This window comes from Bos grunniens, chromosome 3 (genome assembly GCF_055505025.1).
Source record: "Bos grunniens cultivar Pamir isolate PY7600 chromosome 3, Bosgru_T2T1.0, whole genome shotgun sequence".
NCBI classification, from domain to species: Eukaryota; Metazoa; Chordata; class Mammalia; order Artiodactyla; family Bovidae; genus Bos; species Bos grunniens.
The window spans coordinates 94,926,360-94,949,038 of NC_141167.1; the positions used below are offsets into that span (position 1 = coordinate 94,926,360).

The following is a 22,679-nucleotide window of genomic DNA, read 5'->3' on the forward strand; positions in this document are numbered from 1 at the left end:
TTTTTATTACCAAAAAAGCTATAACAAATTTCCTTGGACAGAATTTTTGCACATTTATTCAAGCATTTTTGAAGGTTAGGCTTCTCAAATTAAAATTACTAGGTTAAATATATATATATATATATATATATTTTAAAGTTTAGTGGAAACTACCAAATCCCATCCATGGGAAGTATACTTTATACTCCCTCAAGTATTATATGAAGGTTCCTGCTTCTCCCAACATTTCTGTCAATAATGTAAATCACTATCTTTTCTAATTTTACCAATTTGAATGTGAAGATGGTGTTTTATGACTTATATATATATATATATATAAAATAGCTATTATATATATATCTGTAGCATTAGATACCTTCTCATACATTTATTGACATTTTTTCTATAATGTATTTCTTCTATAATTTGCTTGTTTGTATTCTTTGTTGATTTTTAAAACCAAATTTCATTTGTCTTATTGATTGATAGGAATAATTTATGTATTTTAATAGTAATACTTTTTCATATATACTGCAGTAGAGGGCATAGAAGGCGGGCCGTAAGGTTGAATCTGGCTCTTTGTTAACTAAAGGGTGATTCTGAGTGGCTTAGTCTGTTAGTTCCTCTTCTCTTTGACGAGCATAATAAAACCCACCCAAGGCTGCTGTGAGGATTAAAACATGATAAGAAGACACACTCACAAATATTCTGCTTTAGCAAAGAAGTACATCAGCCAGGTTGGTTTTCTGAATTGTATATGCTTATGTGTGAGTGTGTGTGTGCGTCTGTATTCTATGTTACCTAAAGAAGCAAAAAAGAGAGGCACGTGGTTAAGCTCACAGGGGGTGGATTCCACTGATGTTACTTGAGTTCCTTTTGCAAGAAGAACACAGAATCACAGAAGGAAACGATCCCCAAAGATGAACCTCGCATGTGAAATCTTAGCCAGCTTCCTTCTGATTTTCACTGTTCCCACCAAAGGTAAGTTGGTGTGAGGGTCTTCACTCTCACTGTCAGAAGCTTCGTTAGAGACCCTGAACTGAGCATAGAGGTCAGAAAGGTCACAACCCTGCTTTTCCTTGGCAGAGAGTCACCTCAGCCACTGTCTTGCTTTTTGTAGGTGAAGACCCTGAAAGCATTGTCGTCTGGGGTGCCCTGGATCATGACCTCAACCTGGACATTCCTGGTTTTCCAAGAAGTGATATAGTGGCAGATATAAAATGGAACAGAAACAAAAACAAGATTGCACGAATAAAGAAAGATATGCCACTTCACAATGAAACGGACAAATATGATATGTTTACAAATGGAACTCTGAAAATTAAAACTCTGATGAGAAACGATAGTGGTCTCTATGAGGTAGAGGTTTATGATTCAAATGGAGTAAACCTACTGAGCAAAAAATTTGATTTGAAGATTCAAGGTAAGTCTTTGACCCCTAAATTCCTCCATCTCAAAATGGGTGCTATTTAGCAAGCCAAAGAGTAGCATTTATGCAAGGTCCCCAGCCCAGATGTTGGCCTTGGGGAGCCCTAAGGGAAACTGAATGCATTCCTCCTGCCTCGATGCAAGCTCCAGTCTTGTGGGAGAGATAGACGCCACAGCTAATAGACCCTCGTGTCTACACACTCCACCTCTCCAGAGGTGGTGGGGATGCTGATTTGAGTGAAGGATCTAGATTGACATGGCATTAATTAGGAGGAGGGGAATCAGTGGGCAGAAGGGGGAAACGGTGACCATTTCAGGTGGATGATGAAGGATAAGCTATGAGGCTAGGACGGGGAGGCTGATTGAAGGGCAGTGGGTCTTCTGTCCAGAGAGACAATTTCAAGCCCGGATGTCCTGAAGGAGTGGTGGTAAGGCAGGAAAGGGCTGGAAATAATGTATTAAAGGATGAATGGTTTCTAATCTGCTCAACATCAGCATGATCAAAGGTAGAAGGTGTTTTTGCTGGTATCTGTAGAAAATACACAGGGTGTGGCTCCATATGTCTACGCGTGTACTGGGAGAGCAGTAGTAGCTATGCAAGATGACAGATGGAAGACTAGGCAGGGAGCTGCTGCTTTAATCCGGGGGAAGCAGGAAGGGGCTGCTTGGTGAGTCTTAATTCAGGCTTCATGTTGGAACCAGCTGAGGTACAGTAAAATTCACCGGTACTAAGTCCCATCCCAGACCAATTAAATCAGAGTTTCTTGGCTCAGGGCCTGGGCATTGTAGGCACTAAACGCCCCAGGTGATTTTAAAGCACAGCTGAAGCTGATAACCAGTGGCCTAGACCACAGGGTGCCTATAACATGCCTGAAGCTTGCTTACACTGAGGGTCATGTGTGGAAAAAGGATGGACAAAGTGGCTTGAGTTCGAGAGAGAGGGACGAGAAAGTAGAATTGAAATGACATTGAAGTAGCAAGTCCAGGAGTCACTTGGCAGGGCATAGATAACAGTAGAAGAAGAAGCTGAACTTTGCTTGGAGAAGAAGATAGGAACCTGAGCCTGAACACAAGCCAGAGATTCAGTGAGCAAATAAGCATTTCTGTGCTTGACACAGGAAATGCTGCCAAAGGAAGGGCCCCCTCCTCCTACGTAAAGTCACCCTCCAGCCCTGCTCTTGAGCACGCGGATCTGGTAGCAGCCCCCACCCACAACAGTCACAGACATTGGCAGCCCCCCTGCAGATGACAACCTGCCACACCTAATCCGGCACCAGAATACAGACTACAGCTCAGAAATGGGGTGAGATAGATGCAGCCAGAACAGGCCTCTGTTGTGGGCTCTGGGAACCACAGATGTCATAACTTTGGCCTCTTTCAAACTTGAGCTTCACATCATGTATCATTTAGTATTGCCTGGGTGATAATGGCTACCGGTGATGTGTGATGTGCTTTGCTACATGCTCTTACTTGAGGATCCCAACAACCCTGAGAGGTCGTTATTCCCTGATCAACTTTGAGGAAACAGGTAGTGGTCTGATGGGAGCAAAGTCAGGATCCAAACCCAAGGCTGGTTTTAGCAAGGATGGTGACATTCTGCCCTCACCCTGCCCCGACCCACCCCTACCCCATCAGCTTTATTGAGATATAATGCACGTCCCACAAAATTCACCCATTTAGAGTATATGATTCTATGGCTTGTAGTATATTTACAGAGATGTACAACCAAACCGACAATCAGTTTTAGAATGTTTTCACAACCTCAAAAATAAATTCTCACTCTTGCCAAAAGACAGAGATCTTTCCATGACACAACTGCCATCCTGTGTGTGTGTGTGTGTGTGTGTATAAATGTTACAGAGCATGTCAGTTTGTGATCCAGTCACCATTTCTTGCCACACGGCCTTGGGCAAATTCTCTATCTGCTCTGAGTCTGATTTTCATAATTATAACCCTATGGGGTATTCATGGGACAAGGCTTCAGGGCAAAAGCTAACCATAGGTGCGTCAGGCCCCTGGGACACAGTACCTGTCTCCTCAGTGCTAGAGTTCTCTCTGTCTCTGTTCCTTCAAGCGTCTCTGTTTCCAATCTTGGTACCCACAACTCCTTAACGAGGGGGCTGTTGCCATTAGCTGAGGAAGTCCCCTTAAAAGCAGATGTTAGTGGAGAAGGAGGTCGTCCTAGCAACCTGGAAATCAGAGCGCGCTCATCTATGAGATGTACCCTCACTCGATACAATCATGCCTCTTGTACGAAACTGTCTTACAGACAGCATATGTACAAAGATATGCTTTCAAGTGGCTGCACATTGCTGGGTGGTTTATGTCAGTGAAGTACTGGAAAGGATCTTAAAGTCCCCAGCAGTTAGAAACTTACTGATTAAATCCGAATGCGTGCGTGCTCAGTCACTCAGTCCTTTCCTACTCTATGATCCCATGGGCTGCTAGGCTCCTCTGTCCATGGGATTTTCCCAGCAAGAATACTGGAGCGGGTTGCCATTTCCTTCTCCACGGGATCTTCTCGACCCAGAGATGGAGCTTGCGTCTCCTGTATTGGCAGGTGGACTGTTAACCACTGAGCCACCAGGGAAGCCCTTAAAATCAACAATATATCATTTAAAAAGATGGTGGACATGTATATTTATTGGTGTTCATAAAGTAAAGAATTTCATAATAGATCAGTAAAGGGAAAAAGGCAGACTAAAAAATCATATGATCCAATTTTATTTTTTAGAACATTATTTATATATGGCATGCGTGCATAGAAAACATTTGTTAGATGCATTGAAACATTGATAATTATTGACTCTGCGTGATAGAATTGCAAGTGATTTTTAACCTTTTTGAAACTTTTTTGATATTTTATCAATTTTTACAGTGATGTGATTTACTTGTATGTTTTTTTTACTCGTATTTTTAATTGGAGGATAATTGCTTTACAATATTGTGTTGTTTTCAACTGTACAACAACATGTAGATTTATAAATAGAAAAAAAAAAAAGGAATATTTCCATTTTGAAAACACAAACTCACTCCTCAACTCAACCCCTAGAGCATGAACTGACCCTGTCTTGGTGTACGGGGATGTTTTTCCATCCTCTTCATTCGGGGTCACACTGAATCTCTGGATGGGAAAACACTTAATTTCTGCATACCTATATTCTGGGACAGAAATGAAATTTGGCGAGAAAGTTCATGGGGAAGATATGATTGTCTGGGAGTCAGGGAGGGAGGAAATCATTAAGAAAGAAAAAAAGGTATCCATCTGCATGATGAATGGAAGGCTGCTGAGAGAGAAAGGTGGCAACTCTGAGGAAAGAAAGGGAAGGCAGGGTGAGAAAAAGGGCAGAATCTGGTCGCAGCTCACAAGTGGTGGAGTACGATTTGAACCTGGTCCAAATAACACCATGGCCAGGGCTTTTTCTTTCATGACACAGCCTTCGAATATTATCATGTCAGAAAAGGAAAGGCAGGGCGTGTGTGATCACAACAGCTACCACCAATATTGTGTGTGCTCAGTCGTGTCCAACTCTTTGCAACCCCATGGACTGAAGCCCAGCAGTCTCCTCTGTCCATGGAATTTTCCAGGCAAGAATACTAGAGTGGGGTGCCACTTCCTGCTCCAGGGCGTCTTCCCTACCCAGGGATTGAACCCCTGTCTCTTGTGCCTCCTGCATTGGCAGGTGGGTTCTTTACCACTGTGCCACCTGGGAAGCCCCACCACCAGTATTGCCAGAGCCCAGCCATGTGCCAGGGCTTTGTCACCTGTCATCCTTGCTGTGCAGGTGGGGAACGTTTTTCTTATCCTTATCTATGGGTGAGCACCAGTGAGGTGTGGGGAGTGGCCCAGCAGCTCTGGGAGGATGAAGAGGCTCTGTCTGTCCAGAGCTTGAACAGCACCACTGCTCCCAGGATCTGCCGGGGGAAGGAGGAGGGAGTTTCCATTTGTGACCAAGGCCCCAGGCTATACATGTACCAGTTTCTCAAGGGTCAGGTTCCCAGTTGCTCTTAAAGCATTTCTCCCAACCCTCCATCCCCAACAGACTACTGTGCCATGTGGGGATCACGACATGGTAAACCTCTTAACTGTATGACTGAACTTGAATTTGGGAGGGTGAGCTCCTCTCCTGATTTGCCATTTATTAGTGGGTACCTTTGGACCATCCATTTAACCCTCCCAGACCCTTGGGTACTTCATCTATAAACAGGAAGAAAAACATCAGCCTCTCTGTTTGTTAGGATGAAATGATATCATATATGTGAAAGCATTTTAAGGTATAAAGAAAGAAGGTAAAGTCACTCAGTCATGTCCAACTCTTTGCAACTCCATGGACTGTAGCCCACCAGGCTCCTCCATCCATGGAATTTTCTAGGCAAAAGTACTGGAGTGGGTTGCCATTTCCTTCTCTAGAAGATCTTCCCAACCCAGGGATCAAACCCAGGTCTCCCACATTGCAGGTAGACACTTTACCATCTGAAAATATGATGTATATTTTACTGATATATTTATAAATATCAGAAATAAATTTATTCTGAATGTGCTGTATAAATAACATAAAATAGAAATGATATTTTTAAAATTGCTAGGAATCTTTGAAATTGTTTCCTGTTCCCCAACTAACTCCATTTTCCCTCTCTAAATAGGTATATCTTTTACAATCAGTAAGTTGCCTGACTTGAGTTGTATCTTTCTTTTCTTTTCAGAGATGCTCTCAGGACCTGAAATTAACTGGATCTGTACCAACAGAACTGTGAGCTGCAAGGTAGAAAATGGAAGTAATCCTAAATTAGAACTGTTTTTAAATATGACCCGTGTCAAACAAGATCATGGGAAGCTCATCACCTACACGTGGAACACCAGATGGAATAAAACATTCAAGTGCGTGGCGAGTAACCATGTCGATAGCAAAGTCAGCATAGAGATCGCCGTGTGTCCAGGTGCGTGGTGGGCACTGGTCGGGCGCCACAAGTTCATGTCACAATCTAGTCTTTAAGGCCGAACAGGCAAGGACTGCTCCAGGGCATGGGTGCTTGGCCTGGGAGGCCGCTTTGGCTCAGGATAAGAACTGAAAACATCCCTCTTTCTCCTGGAAATCTCCAAGGGAAGGCTTAGAGGAGAGAGGGGGTAGTGTTCCCTGTTTACCCGTCTTGGGATTCTTCTCACAGAGCATGGTCTAACCTCAGGAAATTAAAAAGATGCTCTCCTCGGAGAAAGAATTGCTGAGTTGAAGAGATAAAAGGAGCTGAAATGGTTATCTCATATAGACGGCCCCTTGCCAGAGAGGCAAACTGACTTGCCCATGGTCTCTCAGTTAGTCAGGGACCATGATTGTGACCCCAGGGCAATGATGGAGAAGGGAGCAAGAAAGATTCCTTTCTGGAGGGGCGATGGTCAGCACCTCCTATCAGAGGCAGGAGCAGAAGGGCTCCTTCTAGAAACCCAGGAAGTGAAGGACTTGGAGAGAGGAAAAGCTTGAGGCCAGGGAGGACTGTGAACCCAGGTGGGCAATGCTCTTACTGCCTCAGAGCAGACAGCTCAGCACGCAAAGTTCTGAAATTTCAAGAGTCTAAGTTCTTTCCTGCTCCCCAACTTGACATGACCCCCCAAAGTAATTTTTGAAAGATGGCCTGCTCTGGCCTGGGAGACTGGGGTCTGGACCTCTAGTTTCTGTCTGTCTAAATATATCGGGATGGCCTGGACAGAGTCCCTTCCTCTTTCTGGGCTTCAGCCTCCTGAGCCACAAAGAAGATAAGCCCCGTGATCCCCAAGCGTCTACTCATCTGATACTCCACGATTATCTTTCCAGTGCTGCCTGGTCAATCCCCGAAAGGAAGCCAAGCACAAAACAGTGATCTGGCCAGATTTCCTTAGTTTCTATAGCAATTTTGGCGGGTCAGTGATCCTAGGAAGCAACCCTGAGCTGGTGTGAAGTCAGAAGTAAGACTTTAATATATACTTTGAATTAGTTATCAGTTGTGTAGCAAACAACCCCATATGTAGTGGCTTAAAACAGCAAACAGCGTTGAAGATAATAATCTCACAGTTTCTGTGAGACATTGAATCTGGGACTGGCCTCGCTGATGCTTCTGGCTCAGAGTCATTCATGAAGCTATTGTCAAGGTACTAGCAGGGGCTGCAGTCAAGTCAGTCAGGTACAAGCTCTGCTGAGGGAGGAGCCACTTCCAAGTTTACTCACGTGCATTCGGCTGCCTCCCAGTATGGCAGCCCCTTCCCTCAGGGAAGCTTGAGAAACAGCAACAGTAAGGGCCCAGCGCAAAAGCCAGGCTCTTTGGTCTGTGTACTTGGTCTCAGGTCCCATCACTGCTGCTGTACTCTATTCATTCAGGAGCCACTCAGTAAGCCTGGCCCACATTTAATCAGAAGGGGTCACACACAGGTAGAAATCTCAGGAGGCAGGGCTCAATGGCGACCATCCTAGAGTCCACAAGTCACACGCTCAGACCAGCGTCACGTCACCTCCTATGAAATCTCTGACTCCCAGTCATCCCTCCCTGCCCCCCATCACTAAGGCACAGTGAGTGAGGTAGCCCCTCCTCGACTTCACAAGCTCTTATCCCCTTTCAGGGTGCTCTTAATTAGAGTTGCCAGATTTAGCAAATTTTTTTAAAAAAAAGTGTAAATATTTTTTTTGGTCACCCTGCATGGCATGCAGGATCTTAGTTCCCCAACCAGGAATCGACCCCACACCTCCTGAATTGGAAACACAGAGTCTTAACCACTGGATCAGCAGGGAAGTCCCTAAAAAGACAGTAGAAGTGTGCTCCAAGTGTTGCATGGGACATCCTTATACTAAATCATTATTCATTGTTTATTTCTAATTTAACTAGTCATCTCCTGTATTTTATCTGGTAATGCTACTCCATGTGTATTTTAACCAGATCCCAGCAGTATAAAAATGTGTGTGCATTAGGGATGGAGGAAGAGAGGAAGGGCTTTGGGGGGAGCTGGGGTTTGCAGACAGGACCCTTCCTGTCACCTCCCTGTGGTGCAGAGTTGGGGGAGCCAGGTGGGGGAAGGGGCACTAGAGAGATGGGAGGAATACCTAGGGCAAGCCTGGGGAGGACAAGGTGGCTCTTGAAGACCCTAAAGTGGATCTGGATGCATCACCCTAAAAGGCCAAGGCAGAGAGGAGCAATGACATGATTAACCACTTGGCTCAAAAAAGATAAGCATGTACTTAAAATCAAAATAGTAGGAGGAGGGAGCCGGTTTAGATACGCAAAAGGACTCTACCACATGAATTCATGGGCATATCATCTCTGAGAGGGAGTGCAGAAAGGAGTGTGGCTGGATTTAGTGACTGTGAGGACATAGCTTTGCATGACAGCCACGTCTGAGACATGCTGGAACCTCCCCCACAGAAAGCACCCAGAGGCTGTGCTGGACAAATCTGTGAACAGAGTGTGTAAGGCACACCTACATTCCCAAGTGTGCCCAGATAAGGGCACGCTTGTCCCGTCTGAGGACTCTGAGGAGACAGGCTGGCAGCTGCATGGTTTAGCCCCATGTTCCTCAACTGGTCCTAGGCTTGCCCCCAACCCCCCCAGGTCAGACCCTGGGAAGCCCTTGGCTGAGCCCAAGGTGGATTCTGATAGCCCTGGCCCATCCTCCAAGCAGGCAGAACCTAAAGGGCCCTTCTGCCTTTCCCAGTCCAGTTTCACAACAGGTTAGGATTATGCCTGCTTTTCTAATGGAAGCCCCTTCATCCACAGAGCCTAGAAAGTCTGTGTAACAGGCAGGCAAAGAATGGGTCAGAGAGAGAGACACTTAGGAAGAAAGGCAAGGATTAACAAACCACTGCAGTCTGAACACCTGTTTAGTTTGGTTTCTGAGCCTCTGGCTTACTCCTGGGGTCCATCCTGGGCTTCACGGGTAACAGTATCTTCCCAAGAATGTTAGGCTGGAGAAGGGTTTCCTTGTGATGCTGGGCCGAGCTCTGTTCATTCTCAGGATGGACGAATCCCCTGAGCCCTGGCCCCAGCTGCTGACTCTGTGACTGCTATCGACTCACAAAGGGGCAGATGGCCCAGCATCCCTCTCAGGAAACAGCTCCCAGAAGTGCCAGTGCACGGAACTGTAGTCAGGGCAGGCTCCATCCTTGTGTGTAGTTTCACACTTTATAAAGCACTTTCACATCCATTATCTGATTGACTTCCAACAGCCACCTATAATGTAAATTCATTATCTCCATTTTTTCAAAGACAGGAACAGGCTCAGAGAGGTGAAGTAACTGGCCAACGGTCACACAGCTCCTACCTAGAAAAGCCTGCACTCAAATCCATTTCTCTTAACACAGTCATTGTTATCCTCATTGCATTACAGCAGCTGAAGGTCTGTGAGTTGAAGATCGAGTTCACTGCTGCGGCTAACTCACTGTGTGTCTGAGTTTCTCTCACAGGCCAGGGAAAATTTGGGAGAGGGTGCTGGCTTTGAGGTTAATGGCACCCCACTCCAGTACTCTTGCCTGGAAAATGGCTGCAGTCCATGGGGTCACGAAGAGTCGGACACAACTGAGCGACTTCACTTTCACTTTTCACTTTCATGCATTGGAGAAGGAAATGGCAACCCACTCCAGTGTTCTTGCCTGGAGAATCCTAGGGACGGGGGAGCCTGGTGGGCTGCCGTCTATGGGGTTGCACAGAGTCGGACATGACTGAAGCGACTTAGCAGCAGCAGCAGCAGCTGGGCTGGACACATGAAACATGGATCCTGTCTTTGGAAAGTGCCTGGTCATGAGAGTGAGGAAAAAGCAATCATGATATAGGAGGGCAACCAGAGATGAAGCTGGATAAACAGTGCAGAAACATGAAGATGAGGAGCTGCTTAAAGGAACCACTCGGGAATGGATGCTGTGTGACCTCAGGCAACTCATCTTTCCTCTCTGGGCCTTGTGCATGAATCTAGAGATTACACTAGATTTTCTCTAACCTCGTTCTCAGATCTAAACTTCTGTGACATCCTCCTTGAGAGGGGACAGAGCCTTGGCTCACGAAGAATCAGGCATTTCTGGTCCAGAAGAACAGCTCTCGAAGGAGCCTTGTGAGAGGGCTTATTGTGAACCCTGCACTCCTTGAGGTATTGACCTTGTTCAGCAGCCTCCATGAGCTTAGCCTCCGTAAGGCTGAGAAGTCCCATCAAACTCTTTCATCCTTAAGATGGGAGGCAGGAGTCCTCGAGTCCTTGGCCAGAGCAATGAAATGGCCCCTCTTCCCAGGACCTCCCATCCATGCCGCATCTGTTCCTCTTGCAGATGAAGGTCTGGATTGGTACCTCATCATCGGCATTTGTGTAGGAGGCGCCGTCTTCCTCCTCTTCGTGGCACTACTCATTTTCTACATCAGCAGGAGGAAAAAACAGAGCCGCAGGAGAGATGGTAAGCTCCCCCTTCTTCTGTCCCACCGCAGGCCTGGGTGAAATCCCCGTGGAAACAGCTCATGGGGCTGGCACCCAGAGTCTGGAAAGAAAAAACTGGAGATGGGTAGTTTCAGAATGTCAGGGCCTTCACCGGCGGTTACAGGTTGTTCCATTTTGTGGTTAGCTTGAGTTTTGAAAAACAGATTCTCAGTGGTGACAATGGGGGAGATTTGAGAAGCTCAGTCCAGGTTGGCCTCACTGGAATCCACCACCCGAAGCTGACTCTGTGCAAAGCTGTGTGGTCATGCTTTGAATGAGACATGTGTATCTATGTGGATAGAAAGATTAGCTTCAAAACACCATTTCTGTGAACCAACATCTTGTCTTCTCCTGAGGAGGGTGGCCAAGGTGGGTTCAGGACCAGTCTCCTAGGAACACAGGTAAAATTTCAGCACAGTGGGGACTCACAGGAGCACACTTGTTCTAAAACTGGGTGTTTCTATTCCCTTTCCAATTCACTTCCTTCCAAGAGGAAGTGTCAGGGCTGTGAGTGTTTCTTCCTTGAACCAGTCCTGACAACCCGCTAAGAATGAAAATGTTATGCTCGTGAGGAGCTTGCTCAAGGAGCATCCAGGCCACCCAAAGCAGTGTGTTCAGAAAATGATGTTTCTGTGGACACTGGGATGAGGGTGTTAGGGAGCGATGCTACAGGTGGGTCCAGCAAGGGGTGTCCAGTCATCAGCAGGACGTGAGGACAGGTGGATGGGTCCTCAGGTTCTCACAAGCTCACATTCACAGCAGGACTGGTCCCCCCCATGTGGGGTCTCTCCCTGGAGTGGGCCTGGCACTCCCAGGCCAGCTGCCTCTGCAACCACCCAAACAAAGACCTAGTCTGCACCTCCCCAGGAAGTGGTGGCCTTGGGCCACCTTTGGATTTATCTTCCTTACTTTAGACGTCTTTCCTCAGGCCTCCCTCTGGCCACTGCTCCAGCATGGCCCCAAGCTCCCACCTCCCTCTCTCCTGCACCCTCCACCCCCGTGGGGTTAGTCCCATTAGCACACACGGTTTCCTTGGCCCTACTCGGGCAGTTTTCCATCCCCATTCCCCCTGCAAACTCTCCTTCCTCACTGCTTAAGAGTCAAAGATCCCATGCTTGCACCTCACATGCCACCCGGTGGCAAAACAACTGTTCTCTCATGAGGCTGAAATGACCAACATGATGATCAACTCACACTGACAAAGGAGTTGGCTGTGCCAGACCCTAATCTGTAATATGATGCTTTTTAAAAATGTATTTATTTTTAATTGGGGGATAATTGCTTTACAGTGTTGTGTTGGCTTCTGCCATATATCAACATGAATCAGCCATAGGTTTACCCATGTCCCATCCCTCTTGAACCTCCCTCCCTATTTTGATGTTTATATTCACTATCTCATCCAACTTTCTGCATGATCATATGAGACAGATTATATTCCTTCAGGTGAAGTTTAAGTTCAGTGAGGTTAAATGCTTTGTCCCAAATACTGTGGCCAGTAGGCTGAGTTAGGACAAGGGTAAGGTGAACAAGGATCCCCAGGTACAAAAGTTGAGGAGACCTCCACCCCCAGGGTTGACCCTGCCTTTGCACAGCCCCAGGGGTTAGGGCCGCCTTTGGTTTTTTGCCCTGGGTGGCTGTTCGCTTCATCTAGTCCAGGCCTAGTGCTGAGCAACCAGGAGATGCAGTGAGAGAGGAGCACATTGAGGCTGGAGGGATTCCATGCAGGCGTGGAGCAATGTGGGCTGCAGCTGGAGTTGCGCGCATGGGTGTGCTGGGGCCCACAGTCCTGCTCTGACGGGGGGCTGCACAGAGCTCTGATGACTTGCCTTGTCTGTCCAAGCCAACCTGAGGCGTCCGCCCCTTGGCCGTACCCCTCTCTTCCTCCCAGAACTCATGGGGCTCTCTGTCTGCATCTCTCTAGTGACCCTGGACCCTTACCAGAGACTGACATAGTGATTCGCAGTCCTGGTTTGTGCTGCTTGTTGACTTTAGGCTATCTAAGAAGAGTGCTTGTGTCTGAGCCATCACAGGCACTTAGCAATGGTAACTAACACCTGGAAGATAGGGAATAAGCATTCTAAAAACAAATGAACAAAACAGCGGGTGACCAGACTAGCAGTAAGCAAATGGCCAGCTCCAGCTTGCAGTCCAAGGATGGAAAAAGGCTTTCCCACGGCCCCATAGCTGGGACCTGGGGTTGGGGCTCAAAGTCCTCTGCATGGCCTCATGGCACCACCTCTGCCTCCTGGAGGCACCAAAGATGGCACAGAAGATATATTTTTCCCTTGCTGTGCATTTCACTTTTTGTGCTCATAGCACAGCAGCAGCTCCTCACCAAAACCCCAGCATTTGGCTTTGAGTCTTTGCGTTCAGAGTCACCCACTGCCTGGATTTCCAGCAGTCAGAGGAGGGTGCTTGGGCTTTCCTGATGGCTCAGCTGGTAAAGAATCTGCCTGCAATGCGGGAGACCTGGGTTTGATCCCTGGGTTGGGAAGATCCCCTGGAGGAGGGAACGGCTACCCACTCCAGTATTCTGGACAGAAGAATTTCATGGGCTGTACAGTCCATGGTGTCACAAAGAGTCAGACACGACTAGCAACTTTCACTTCACTTGTCACCTGAAGTCACAGGGTGGTGCTCAGAGAGGGCACGTGTTTCCTAACATACACCCCGGTACTGATGTGAGCAGCCGTCCGCCCCGGGGAGGGATCCTCTTTCTAGCTTTCTAGAGAACACTGTGAGCATGGCTTTGGGCACAGGGAAGGAAATACCTAACTTGTAGCCCAAAGGGGGCCAGAGGGGCCACCGGGGCCCTCCAAGCCTATGGCACCTGAGCATCCTCAGATTTCCTGTGTGACTTTAAAACAGCAAAGGAAAATTACATTTCTCTGAGTCGTAGGCCTGTCTTCACGGATTGCCATCACAGAAAGCAGAAAATCCCAGAGAGGTGAGTGACCAGAGGAGGAATTTTTCTTCCAAGTTCAAGAGCATAGGGCTGGCTTATGAATTTCTGAGAAACTAAAATGTTTCTAAGGACTAAACAGCCCCTTGCATATATCCCAACCCCTCGCCAGAATGTGGGTGAATTACAGAAGTGGGTGAAAGGTAGATCTCAGAGACCCATCTGAAGGCAGGTGGTTACTAACATCCTTTCTGACTGTGTGTGTTTGTTGCTCAGTCGTGTCCGACTCTTTGTGTCCCCGTGGACTGCAGCCTGCCAGGCTCCTCTGTCTGTGGGATTCTCTAGGCAGGAATGCTGGAGTGGGTTGCCATATCCTTCTCCAGGGGATCTTCCTGACCCAGGGATCGAACCCGGGTCTCCCACACTACAGGAAGATTCTTTACCATCTGAGCCACCAGGGAAGCCCCTCTCTGACTACTACAGATCCTATTATAAGGGCTCTGACCCTGAGTGGTGCTACGGTGTGATGCCTGGGGTGACTCTGAGGCAGGGCTGGGGTCTGAGTGCCCTCTCTGCCCCCTGGAGATCCAGGCATCAAGTTCTCCAGCGGATTCCTTGCCTCTGACTCCCTGAGTTCTCTGAAGCCCTGGGCTGTCCCTCTATCTTGCTGGTGGGCCTTTCTGTCCTCCCCCTCAAGACCTGGAGTCTCTGGCGAGGAGAGGTGGCTTCTGCCTTCTCATCGTATCCTCCCCAGAGCAGCTAGCATGCTGTGGTGTGCACAGGAGGTGCGCTCGGTATTGTTACGCCGATCCTGATTTTTGCCAAGAGAACTCTTCAGAGAACTCTTCTTTGATCCTTGCAGATGAGGAGCTGGAGATAAAAGCACAGAGAGCGATCCTTGAGGAAAGAGGCCGGAAGCCTCAACAGACTCCAGTCTCGACTCCTGCAAATCCAGGCATGTCCCAAACTCCTCCAGTACCTGGCCATCGTTCTCAGCCCCCCGCTCATCGTCCACGGGCTCTTGGCCCCCGTGTCCAGCCCCAGCAGAAGAGGCTTCCTCCGACGCCAGGCACACAAGTTCACCAGCAAAAGGGCCCTCCCCTCCCCAAGCCTCGCGTTCAAACAAAACCTCCCTGTGACGCCGAAGAAAACTCCTAACTCTGCCGCAGCTGTCCTCTTCCTCTCATCAAAAGAGATGAAAACCCGTCCTTTCCCATAAAAGGCACTGTGGAATTTCTCCACTCCGGGTGTGCACGCCCACACCTCCATCCTCCAGCAAGGGTGCTCTCCAAGCAGACCACGATCACCTCCCCAGCCCGTGAGCCACAACCAAGTGAGTTGCAGTCTGTGACTTCTAACGCAGCCAGGCTGCCTGATGTCTGCAGTCTCTGGCCCCCTTCCCCGATCACCGCTTCTCCAGGAAGGGAATAAAAGTGTGCACACGAGGACTGGGTGATATAGCACAGATTCCCTCTCAGAGCACGTGCCCATGTCAGATGTCAAGCAGTCACTGTGGCCGTGTCTTGTACAAGCAGCTTCCTGCTTGAGACACTCTTGGTTTCTTATGTGCCTGGTGGACACTTGCCCACTGTATTGGGAGTAGCAGTGAAATAAAAGCCTTGACTTGACCCCAGGTGTCATCTAGTGCTGAATGGGAAAGAGGCTATTTGGTGCGGTATGACAGCGCGACCAAATTTGGCCATCCCAATTCAACCAGTTCCCCTTCATCCCCCACCAGAACAACTGACATCCACTCCCCAGGCTCCAGGTGCAAAGCTGGAACCACGGCCTACTGGTAGATTTGTATAAGGAATTGAAATCTCTATGCACAGACTTCAATAAGAAGCACCAGAAAACATAACCTCATTTGCAGTTTTACTTCCTTGGTTCTTCAGACAGGTTCATGGTGAAGCATCCTTGAAAAGAGGGGGGATCCATAAAGACGGGAGGTTCCACGAGCCTGTCAGGCAACATGCAAAAGGAGCAGGCTGAGATACAACTCGGTCGAAGCAAACCCCAGGTCTTAAATGACCATGATTAAAAGGTCAGGCCCCACCCTCAGCTGGCAGTCATGCTAGTTGTACTTTGAGGGAAGTGGGGGAGAAAGAAAAAGAAAAAAACAGTTTACAGTTAAGGTTCTAAAGCGATAGATGGTGAGAAGGCACCTGGCTGCAATGTTGGCACCGTGCTGTTTGCGGTCCCGCCCGCCCGCCCGCCTTCTCCCAGCCTCTTAGACTTGTTAAACCCTGTCAAGCTCTGGCAGGAAGCTCTGAGGTCTAAACCGCAAAGTCTCTGTACATTCAGGACTTCCTGTGAGAGCTCACAGAGGGTTGAGCTGCTCTTTTCTCTGAACCAGGGCTTCTATTGTTTTAACACCCAGAGTTAATTATTAAGAATAATGATGAATGAAAGCCCATCGCCTCCTGAAATTCTAACATGGAGTCTAGTCAAGTGACAGTCATCATGAGATCCACTAGGAAGAGAAAGGAAGAGAAAGAGAAAGGCCCCCCTTTCTCCTTCCTCGTTGCAATCCTGTGCCATTCCATCAGCCATCCTGCCAGAATAACTCCTAACCCATTCCCTTCCTGAAGCCCTCCCCGGCCTTTCCAGCCCTGCGCTCTGCCTTTTTTCCACCATCTTGTGGCATACATATGGTACAGTGCCTGTAACTATTCAATCCCTACATCACTTACTCATTCAACAAACATTTATTGAACTTGTACTACCTTCCAGGCTCTGTGCTAAGTGCTAGAAACACAGAGGTGCACACATCTTTGCTTTCAAGGTGCTCAGGTTGGGGGAGGGGTGGACTAATTACAGGATAAATGTAACCGTGTGATAAGTCTAGGTTAGAGGCCAATACAGGAGCCCAGATGAAGGACTTAGAATCTGGATTGGTTGGCAGGACTGGGTAACCCAGAAGGCTTCCCGGAGGAGGTGGCCTTTGAATTGAGTTGTAATAGTGTTCTTGCCTGGAGAATCCCAGGGACAGGGGAGCCTGGTGGGCTGCCGTCTATGGGGTCGCACAGAGTCGGACACGACTGAAGTGACTTAGCAGCAGCAGCAGCAGATGAGTCGAAAGAACTGCTGAAGCAGAGGTGTAGAATTAGCCCTGTAGAGGGAGCAGCAGGGGGCAAAGCCCACGCTGACTATCTGTTGAGGTAAATGTTATTCCTTTATCAACTACTGTGTTTCATCAGTTTGAAGACACTATTGATTTTAACTGGCGCCATTATTTACACACCATTTGAAAGAAAAAGTACTCTCAATTGCACTTTAACAAATGCTAAGATACAATCAATTTATAGTTTCAACCCTATTCCTGAGGTGTTAAAATGTGAAAAAAAAATGTGTTTAGAATTAATGAAATGCATAGTTAAAAAGCCTCCTGAGGACTTTGGCCATTTCTCAGCATTGCCCCTACCACTTTACTGAAAATTTCACTGGCCAGTTGATTCAGTGGGTGAGTACAGTCTTGATGAAATAAAAAGAAACAAACATCCGTGGCATCTATTGGGTTGGCCAACAATTTTGGGTTTTTCTGTAATGAAAAACCCAAACAAACCGGCTGGCCAACTCAATACATATGTAAAATACACTTCCTGGCCTGCTGGAATCTCCGCCATGAGGCGGAAAACACTGGCCTTGCTTGAAATTTGTGCTGATGTTGTGTGACCTCCCACTGACCTTGTCCCAGAGTGTGGACTTTCTGAGATGTGGTCGGGCCAGCTACAGAATAGCTTGTGAAGCCTGTGAGGGAAAAAAAAATGATGATTCAGTAGCTTAGGTTGGGGCCCAAGCTTCTATTTTTAACAATAACAATTCTAAGGGGTTGTCAAGTAGGGAACCACTGGTCTCCTGGTCCTGTGACTGGTCAAACCTGAGGACTTGATAGATAATACAGCACTGTAAGAAAAACAACAGCCCAGTTAAACAATCCCCCGTAGATAACATCTACTGCAAGGAATGAAGCCTGGTTGAAAGACATATTTAGGTAATTGGAGACACTGGAACACTCTAGAGTGTCACATAAAGGAAAATTCCAGTCTTTTTTGATAGATTCCCTGCTCTTCCTAAAAGCAGTCTGATTCCAGCAGCTGGGTCAAGCCTAGCTCAAGGGGACCTTGGCTGTGGATTGGCAATTTCATCTCAGTCTTTCCTATGCAGTCTCTAGTGTGGAACTCAGCTGTGCTGGCTGGGCTACAGCCACATGTTTCCTCAAGCTCACCGACGTGTCCCCCACCGCAGGGCCATTGCACATGCTGACCCCACTGTCCACACTCCTCACCTGGCCTTTCATTTATCCACACTCTTCTCTCACGAAAGAGACCTTTCCTGAACTCTGCTGTGACATGAACCTGATGAGACCATTTCATCTCTGTGTCTCAGTCTGTGGTCCTCCAGGTCAAAGGAGGGGGAGGCCCACAGGTATAGCAGCCAAAAGGTTTTGACTCTCTCTCACTGGCTTGCGAGCTTGAGCTATTTACTCAGCCTCTTTGAATATTGGTTTCTTTATCTCTAAAATGGAGATAACACCTCACGGGGTTGAAATGAGGATTAACTAGAAGTAATATGTGTAAATGTGACTGGCATGTCCTGTGTACAGAAGAAATCTAATAACCGTGAGCTTTCTTTCTGGCTTGATATCTGAGAATAAATACGCTGGATAGCAGATATAAATGGCCCAGTTATTGGAAAGAGACACAGCCCATTTTGAATTAATAAATAAGCACTCTGTAAGGTGACTTGGGCTTCCCCGGTGACTCAGTGGTAAAGAATCTGCCTGCCAATGCAGGAGATGCAGGACACATGGATTTGATCTCTGGGTTGGGAAGACCCTCTGAAGGAGGAAATGGCAACCCATTCTAGTGTCTTGCCTGGGAAATCCCATGAGCAGAGGAGCCTGGCGGTCTATGGTCCATGGAGTCACAAAGAGACTGAACAACAACGATGAGGTGACTTAGTGTGCTGTGAGTGTGATTCACCTGAGTGAGTTTCGTAATATCTGGCCACATAGGACAAACAAATAAAATTCTATTCAGTTCAGTTCAGTTCAGTCACTCAGTTGTGTCCGACTCTTTGCAACCCCATGAATCGCAGCATGCCAGGCCTCCCTGTCCATCACCAACTCCCGGAGTTCACTACCAGACATATTAAAAATGAAAGAACATGATCTCTGAGACTGCCCCACAAAGCCAAGTTTGAGCCACCAGCCACCTGCCACCTTACTGGCCGCCCTGATGCAGGGCCACCCTGATGACACATCTGGACACCACTCCAGATGGTTTAAAACCACAAAATGTGGTTTATTCACAGCAACACAGAGCAGGGGATGGGGAGGCAGGGGGCAGCCCTGTTGTTTCTGATAGCCTACCTCTGATAAGGTCTGAGATCTCCCCAGGGGTCCTAGCTGGCATCAGGAAGGGGCTTACAGCAAATGCTGGCAGAGGGCAATCGATTTCATGAATTGTATCGAACAATCAGGCAGTCCCAGAGGTCCCAAATGAACTGTGACAGCAGAACCCAGCCAATGGACTGGGGAGGTAAAATCTGGATTGTAGGGTGCATGTATGCTAAATCGTGTCTGACCCTTTGCGACCCTATGGCCCATAGCCCACCAGGTTCCTCTGTCCATGGAATTCTCCAGGCAAAAATACTGGCGTGGGTTACCATGCTCTCCTCCAGGGGATCTTCCTGACTCAGGGATTGAACCCATGTCTCTTCCATCTCATGAACTGGCAAGTGGGTTCTTTACCACTAGTGCCACCTGGGCGCTGCCTTCAAGGTGAGAACAGGGAAGGAGTGATGGCAAGGCTGTGCAGTTTCTAGTCAAGGGTAGCAGCTTAACTCATGTGTTAGCCTTTACTCTCTTCTGAAACCTAACAAAAATAACATTAAGCTTAAAAAAAGAAAAGACATCAACCACAAGGACAAAGAGAAGGAAGAAAACGTAGCATAATTAAAAACAGAGAGATCAAAGACAACATTTCTGCTAAATGTTGCCACCAGGCTCTTCCCCCACCTAGTTTGCAGAAATCAGACGAGTATTCATGATATTTTCAGGCAGAATATTGGAAAAGATTCATCATATCAAAAAGAATCTTATCAAATAACCTTACTGAAAAAGATCTAATGATGCTGACGTCCAGAGTTTCCCAATAAAACCACCCAGCTAAGTGGACCCAGAGTAAAGTTTGCAGTCATTAAGCACCTTCTACTCACAGAGATTTTGGTCTTTACTCTTCCTTCATCTCCAATTACAGTCACACTAGGGATTAGGGTTTCAACATATAAATTTTGGTGGATATAATTAGTCCATAACAATGCTGAAGTGCTGTCTAACGTTCCTAAGGGCCAGAAGGCTCTATGTGTCCTATGGAGAAAGACCCATGTGTGACATAAGCCTCACTACAGCATGAGTTGCGGTGCTGTTGGCCATGAGTTCAGCACTAATGCGGCAACCATGTATTCTAAATTAGGTGTCTCTGAACAGAGACACACATAAAATAAAGTTCTGTATTGATCACTGGATAAAAATGTTGTGACCAGAGGCTCACAGGAACTGTACTTCCCCTGGGAACAGAGGTTCAGGATTTGCTAAGTCAGTGTTCGTAGTGGCTTTACAGAACACAACACTGTGAATAATGATTGACTGCATATATGTTTCTTTTTCCCTCTTGCACTGCCTTCAGATTCACTCCCCTCACTCTCTCTGCCATCACCAGGCTGACAGGACTGTTGCCCACAATCGCCCTGGTGATGAGGCACCCCAGGCAGGGCCAGGAGAGCATAGATGGTTTACAAATTCCCCTGACCTATCCCTTTCTCCCCCAGGCTGTGGACATATATCCCCTCGGGTCCCCTTGCTCACACTCCTGCTCACAAAGAGCCTTTGGTCTTCTCAGAGGGTTCTCTTTTATGTCAGTTTTTCCTATCCATGTTTTTTTCCCTCAAATAGTTCTGTAGTTTGCAAAGAGTTAATTTTGGAGGACGGGACCATCAGCACAAGCTGGTTCATTGACTTGTCAGAAATACAATCAGGGAGGATATTAGTAACATGATGTAAGAACAACCAAGTGGAAATATAAATATGAAAAATACAGTAGTTGAAACAAAAGACATAATAGTTGGGATAAGTAGCAAGATAGATACAGTGAAAGAATGAATTAAGAAGCTGTAAAGTAAATATAAAGAGATTTTTAAAAATAAGAGAAATATTTAAGAGATATGAGGGATAAAATACCAATAGTCAGATAAAAGGGATCTCACAAGAGGAAAAAAAAAAAAAACACAAAGAGGAGAAAATGAAGACTATGATATGGAGCCAAACAGAAAACATAGTAACCCTCCAAATTAGATGCGTTACTCTGAAGTAGAATCAGTGAAGACTAAGAGAAAATTCTGAAATGTTTCCAGAGAGAGAAAGCAAGCAGCATACATACAAAGAAACAAGCATCGGATTTACTTTATACCTCTCAGTAGCAACAGGATGTGAGAAGATAAAAAAGCAATGCTATTTTTAAAATGTTGTACATAGAATTTTATATTCAGCCAAACTGACACTGAAATGTGAGGATGTAAGAGAAAATATTCTGGATATAACAAATATATTTTCTGACATACAAAACCTCAGAAACTACGCTATACATAGACTCATTTTGAAAAACCGCTAGAGGAAATATTCAAAAAAGAGGAAATAAACCCGGCAGATACTGTGGAGAAATGTGGAGTTAGGGTGATTAAGGAGCCTAGCAAAAGTGTTGGGCCAAAAAAAAAAAAGTGAGGGTTAAAGAAAAAAAGCAAAGGAAAAACTATGTTCATAAGAATCCAGAAGTAAAATCTGACCTAGGCTCTATTAGTTTGGTGTGTGTGTGTGTGTGTGTGCTGTTTCCTCTGCTGTTGTGTGTATTGTGGGTGAGATGGGGGAGCAGAGTCCAAACAGGTGAGACAGCATGTTAAATTACCTTCCTTGTCAGAGAGAGGAAATAGACACTGACATTCAGTGAGTCAGGAAGAATAAATAAACAAATATGTATCTTAAGGTAAGGGCAACCTCTGTACGAACAAAAATTAAACATGTTCTTTTAAGCCAGCAGAAGAAAATCACATCCACTCAATAAACAGTAAAGAAGGTTAAAACAGGAAAAAAAATATATATATATATATCAGTAATGGAAAAAAAAAAAGAAAAAAAAAAAAAAACATGAAAAAAAAAATCAGTAATGGAAACTTGAAAATAAGAAGGCAGAAACAAGTCCTGATATAGAGATTATAATAAATGTACATGAATTAAGCTCACAAATCAAAAGACATCAAATGTCAAATTGGACATTTTAAAAGATCCAACAGTGTATTATCTACAGAGGAGACATTTACAACAAAAGAATATAGAAAGGCTGAATAGAAAAAGATACCAAGCAAAAATAAGTAAATAAACAGATATCAAGCTAAAAAGATGAGACTGCTGCTGTTGCTGCTAAGTCACTTCAGTCATGTCCGACTCTGTGAGACCTCATAGACAGCAGCCCACCATGCTTCCCCATCCCTGGGATTCTCCAGGCAAGAACACTGGAGTGGGTTGCCATTTCCTTCTCCAATGCACGGAAGTGAAAAGTGAAAGTGAAGTTCCTCAGCCGTGTTTGATTCTTCGCGACCCCATGAACTGCAGCCTACCAGGCTCCTCTGTCCACGGGATTTTCCAGGCAACAGTACTGGAGTGGGTCGCCATTGCCTTCTCCGAAAGACGAGACAGGAGTCTTAAAACTTGACGAAAGAAAATTCAAGGGACAAGGAAGGAAATCATATACTGGTAGAAAGAACAGTAGAGCAAATACATATAAACCTAAGAATATTCCTCAAAAAACATAAAAGACAGGGGCTTTGCTGGTGGTCCAGTGATTAAGACTTCACACTTCCAATATAGGGGCATGGGTTTAATCCCTGGTTGGTGAACTA

General features: G+C 46.4%; 1 protein-coding gene across 4 annotated transcripts; it reads left to right on the forward strand.

Moving 5' to 3' along the window:
- The first annotated feature begins 594 nt into the window (after positions 1-594).
- CD2 (CD2 molecule) lies at positions 595-15,352 on the forward strand. 4 transcript variants are annotated; one of them, XM_086394490.1, is made up of 5 exons: positions 595-716; positions 1,100-1,402; positions 6,112-6,345; positions 10,680-10,802; positions 14,587-15,352. In XM_086394490.1, the coding sequence occupies exons 2-5, from the start codon at positions 1,243-1,245 to the stop codon at positions 14,880-14,882; spliced, it is 813 nt and encodes a 270-aa protein (XP_086250616.1). In that variant the 5' UTR covers positions 595-716; positions 1,100-1,242; the 3' UTR covers positions 14,883-15,352. The 4 variants fall into 4 exon arrangements, 2 of the variants coding, with proteins under 2 accessions (XP_086250616.1, XP_086250615.1); XR_015161660.1 differs by lacking the exon at positions 595-716 and adding an exon at positions 871-960 and having other exon boundaries at positions 9,631-10,802; XR_015161661.1 differs by lacking the exon at positions 595-716 and adding an exon at positions 871-960 and having other exon boundaries at positions 9,635-10,802.
- Positions 15,353-22,679: the final 7,327 nt, after the last annotated feature.

What these genes read in the sequence shown, in the direction of transcription:
- CD2 (XM_086394489.1), top strand. Translation starts at nt 900, where the DNA reads ATGAACCTCGCATGTGAAATCTTAGCCAGCTTCCTTCTGATTTTCACT. An exon ending in TTTCACTGTTCCCACCAAAG is followed by an intron (nt 961 to 1,099) that starts GTAAGTTGGTGT and finishes TGCTTTTTGTAG; the next exon opens with GTGAAGACCCTGAAAGCATT. An exon ending in AGAGATCGCCGTGTGTCCAG is followed by an intron (nt 6,346 to 10,679) that starts GTGCGTGGTGGG and finishes TTCCTCTTGCAG; the next exon opens with ATGAAGGTCTGGATTGGTAC.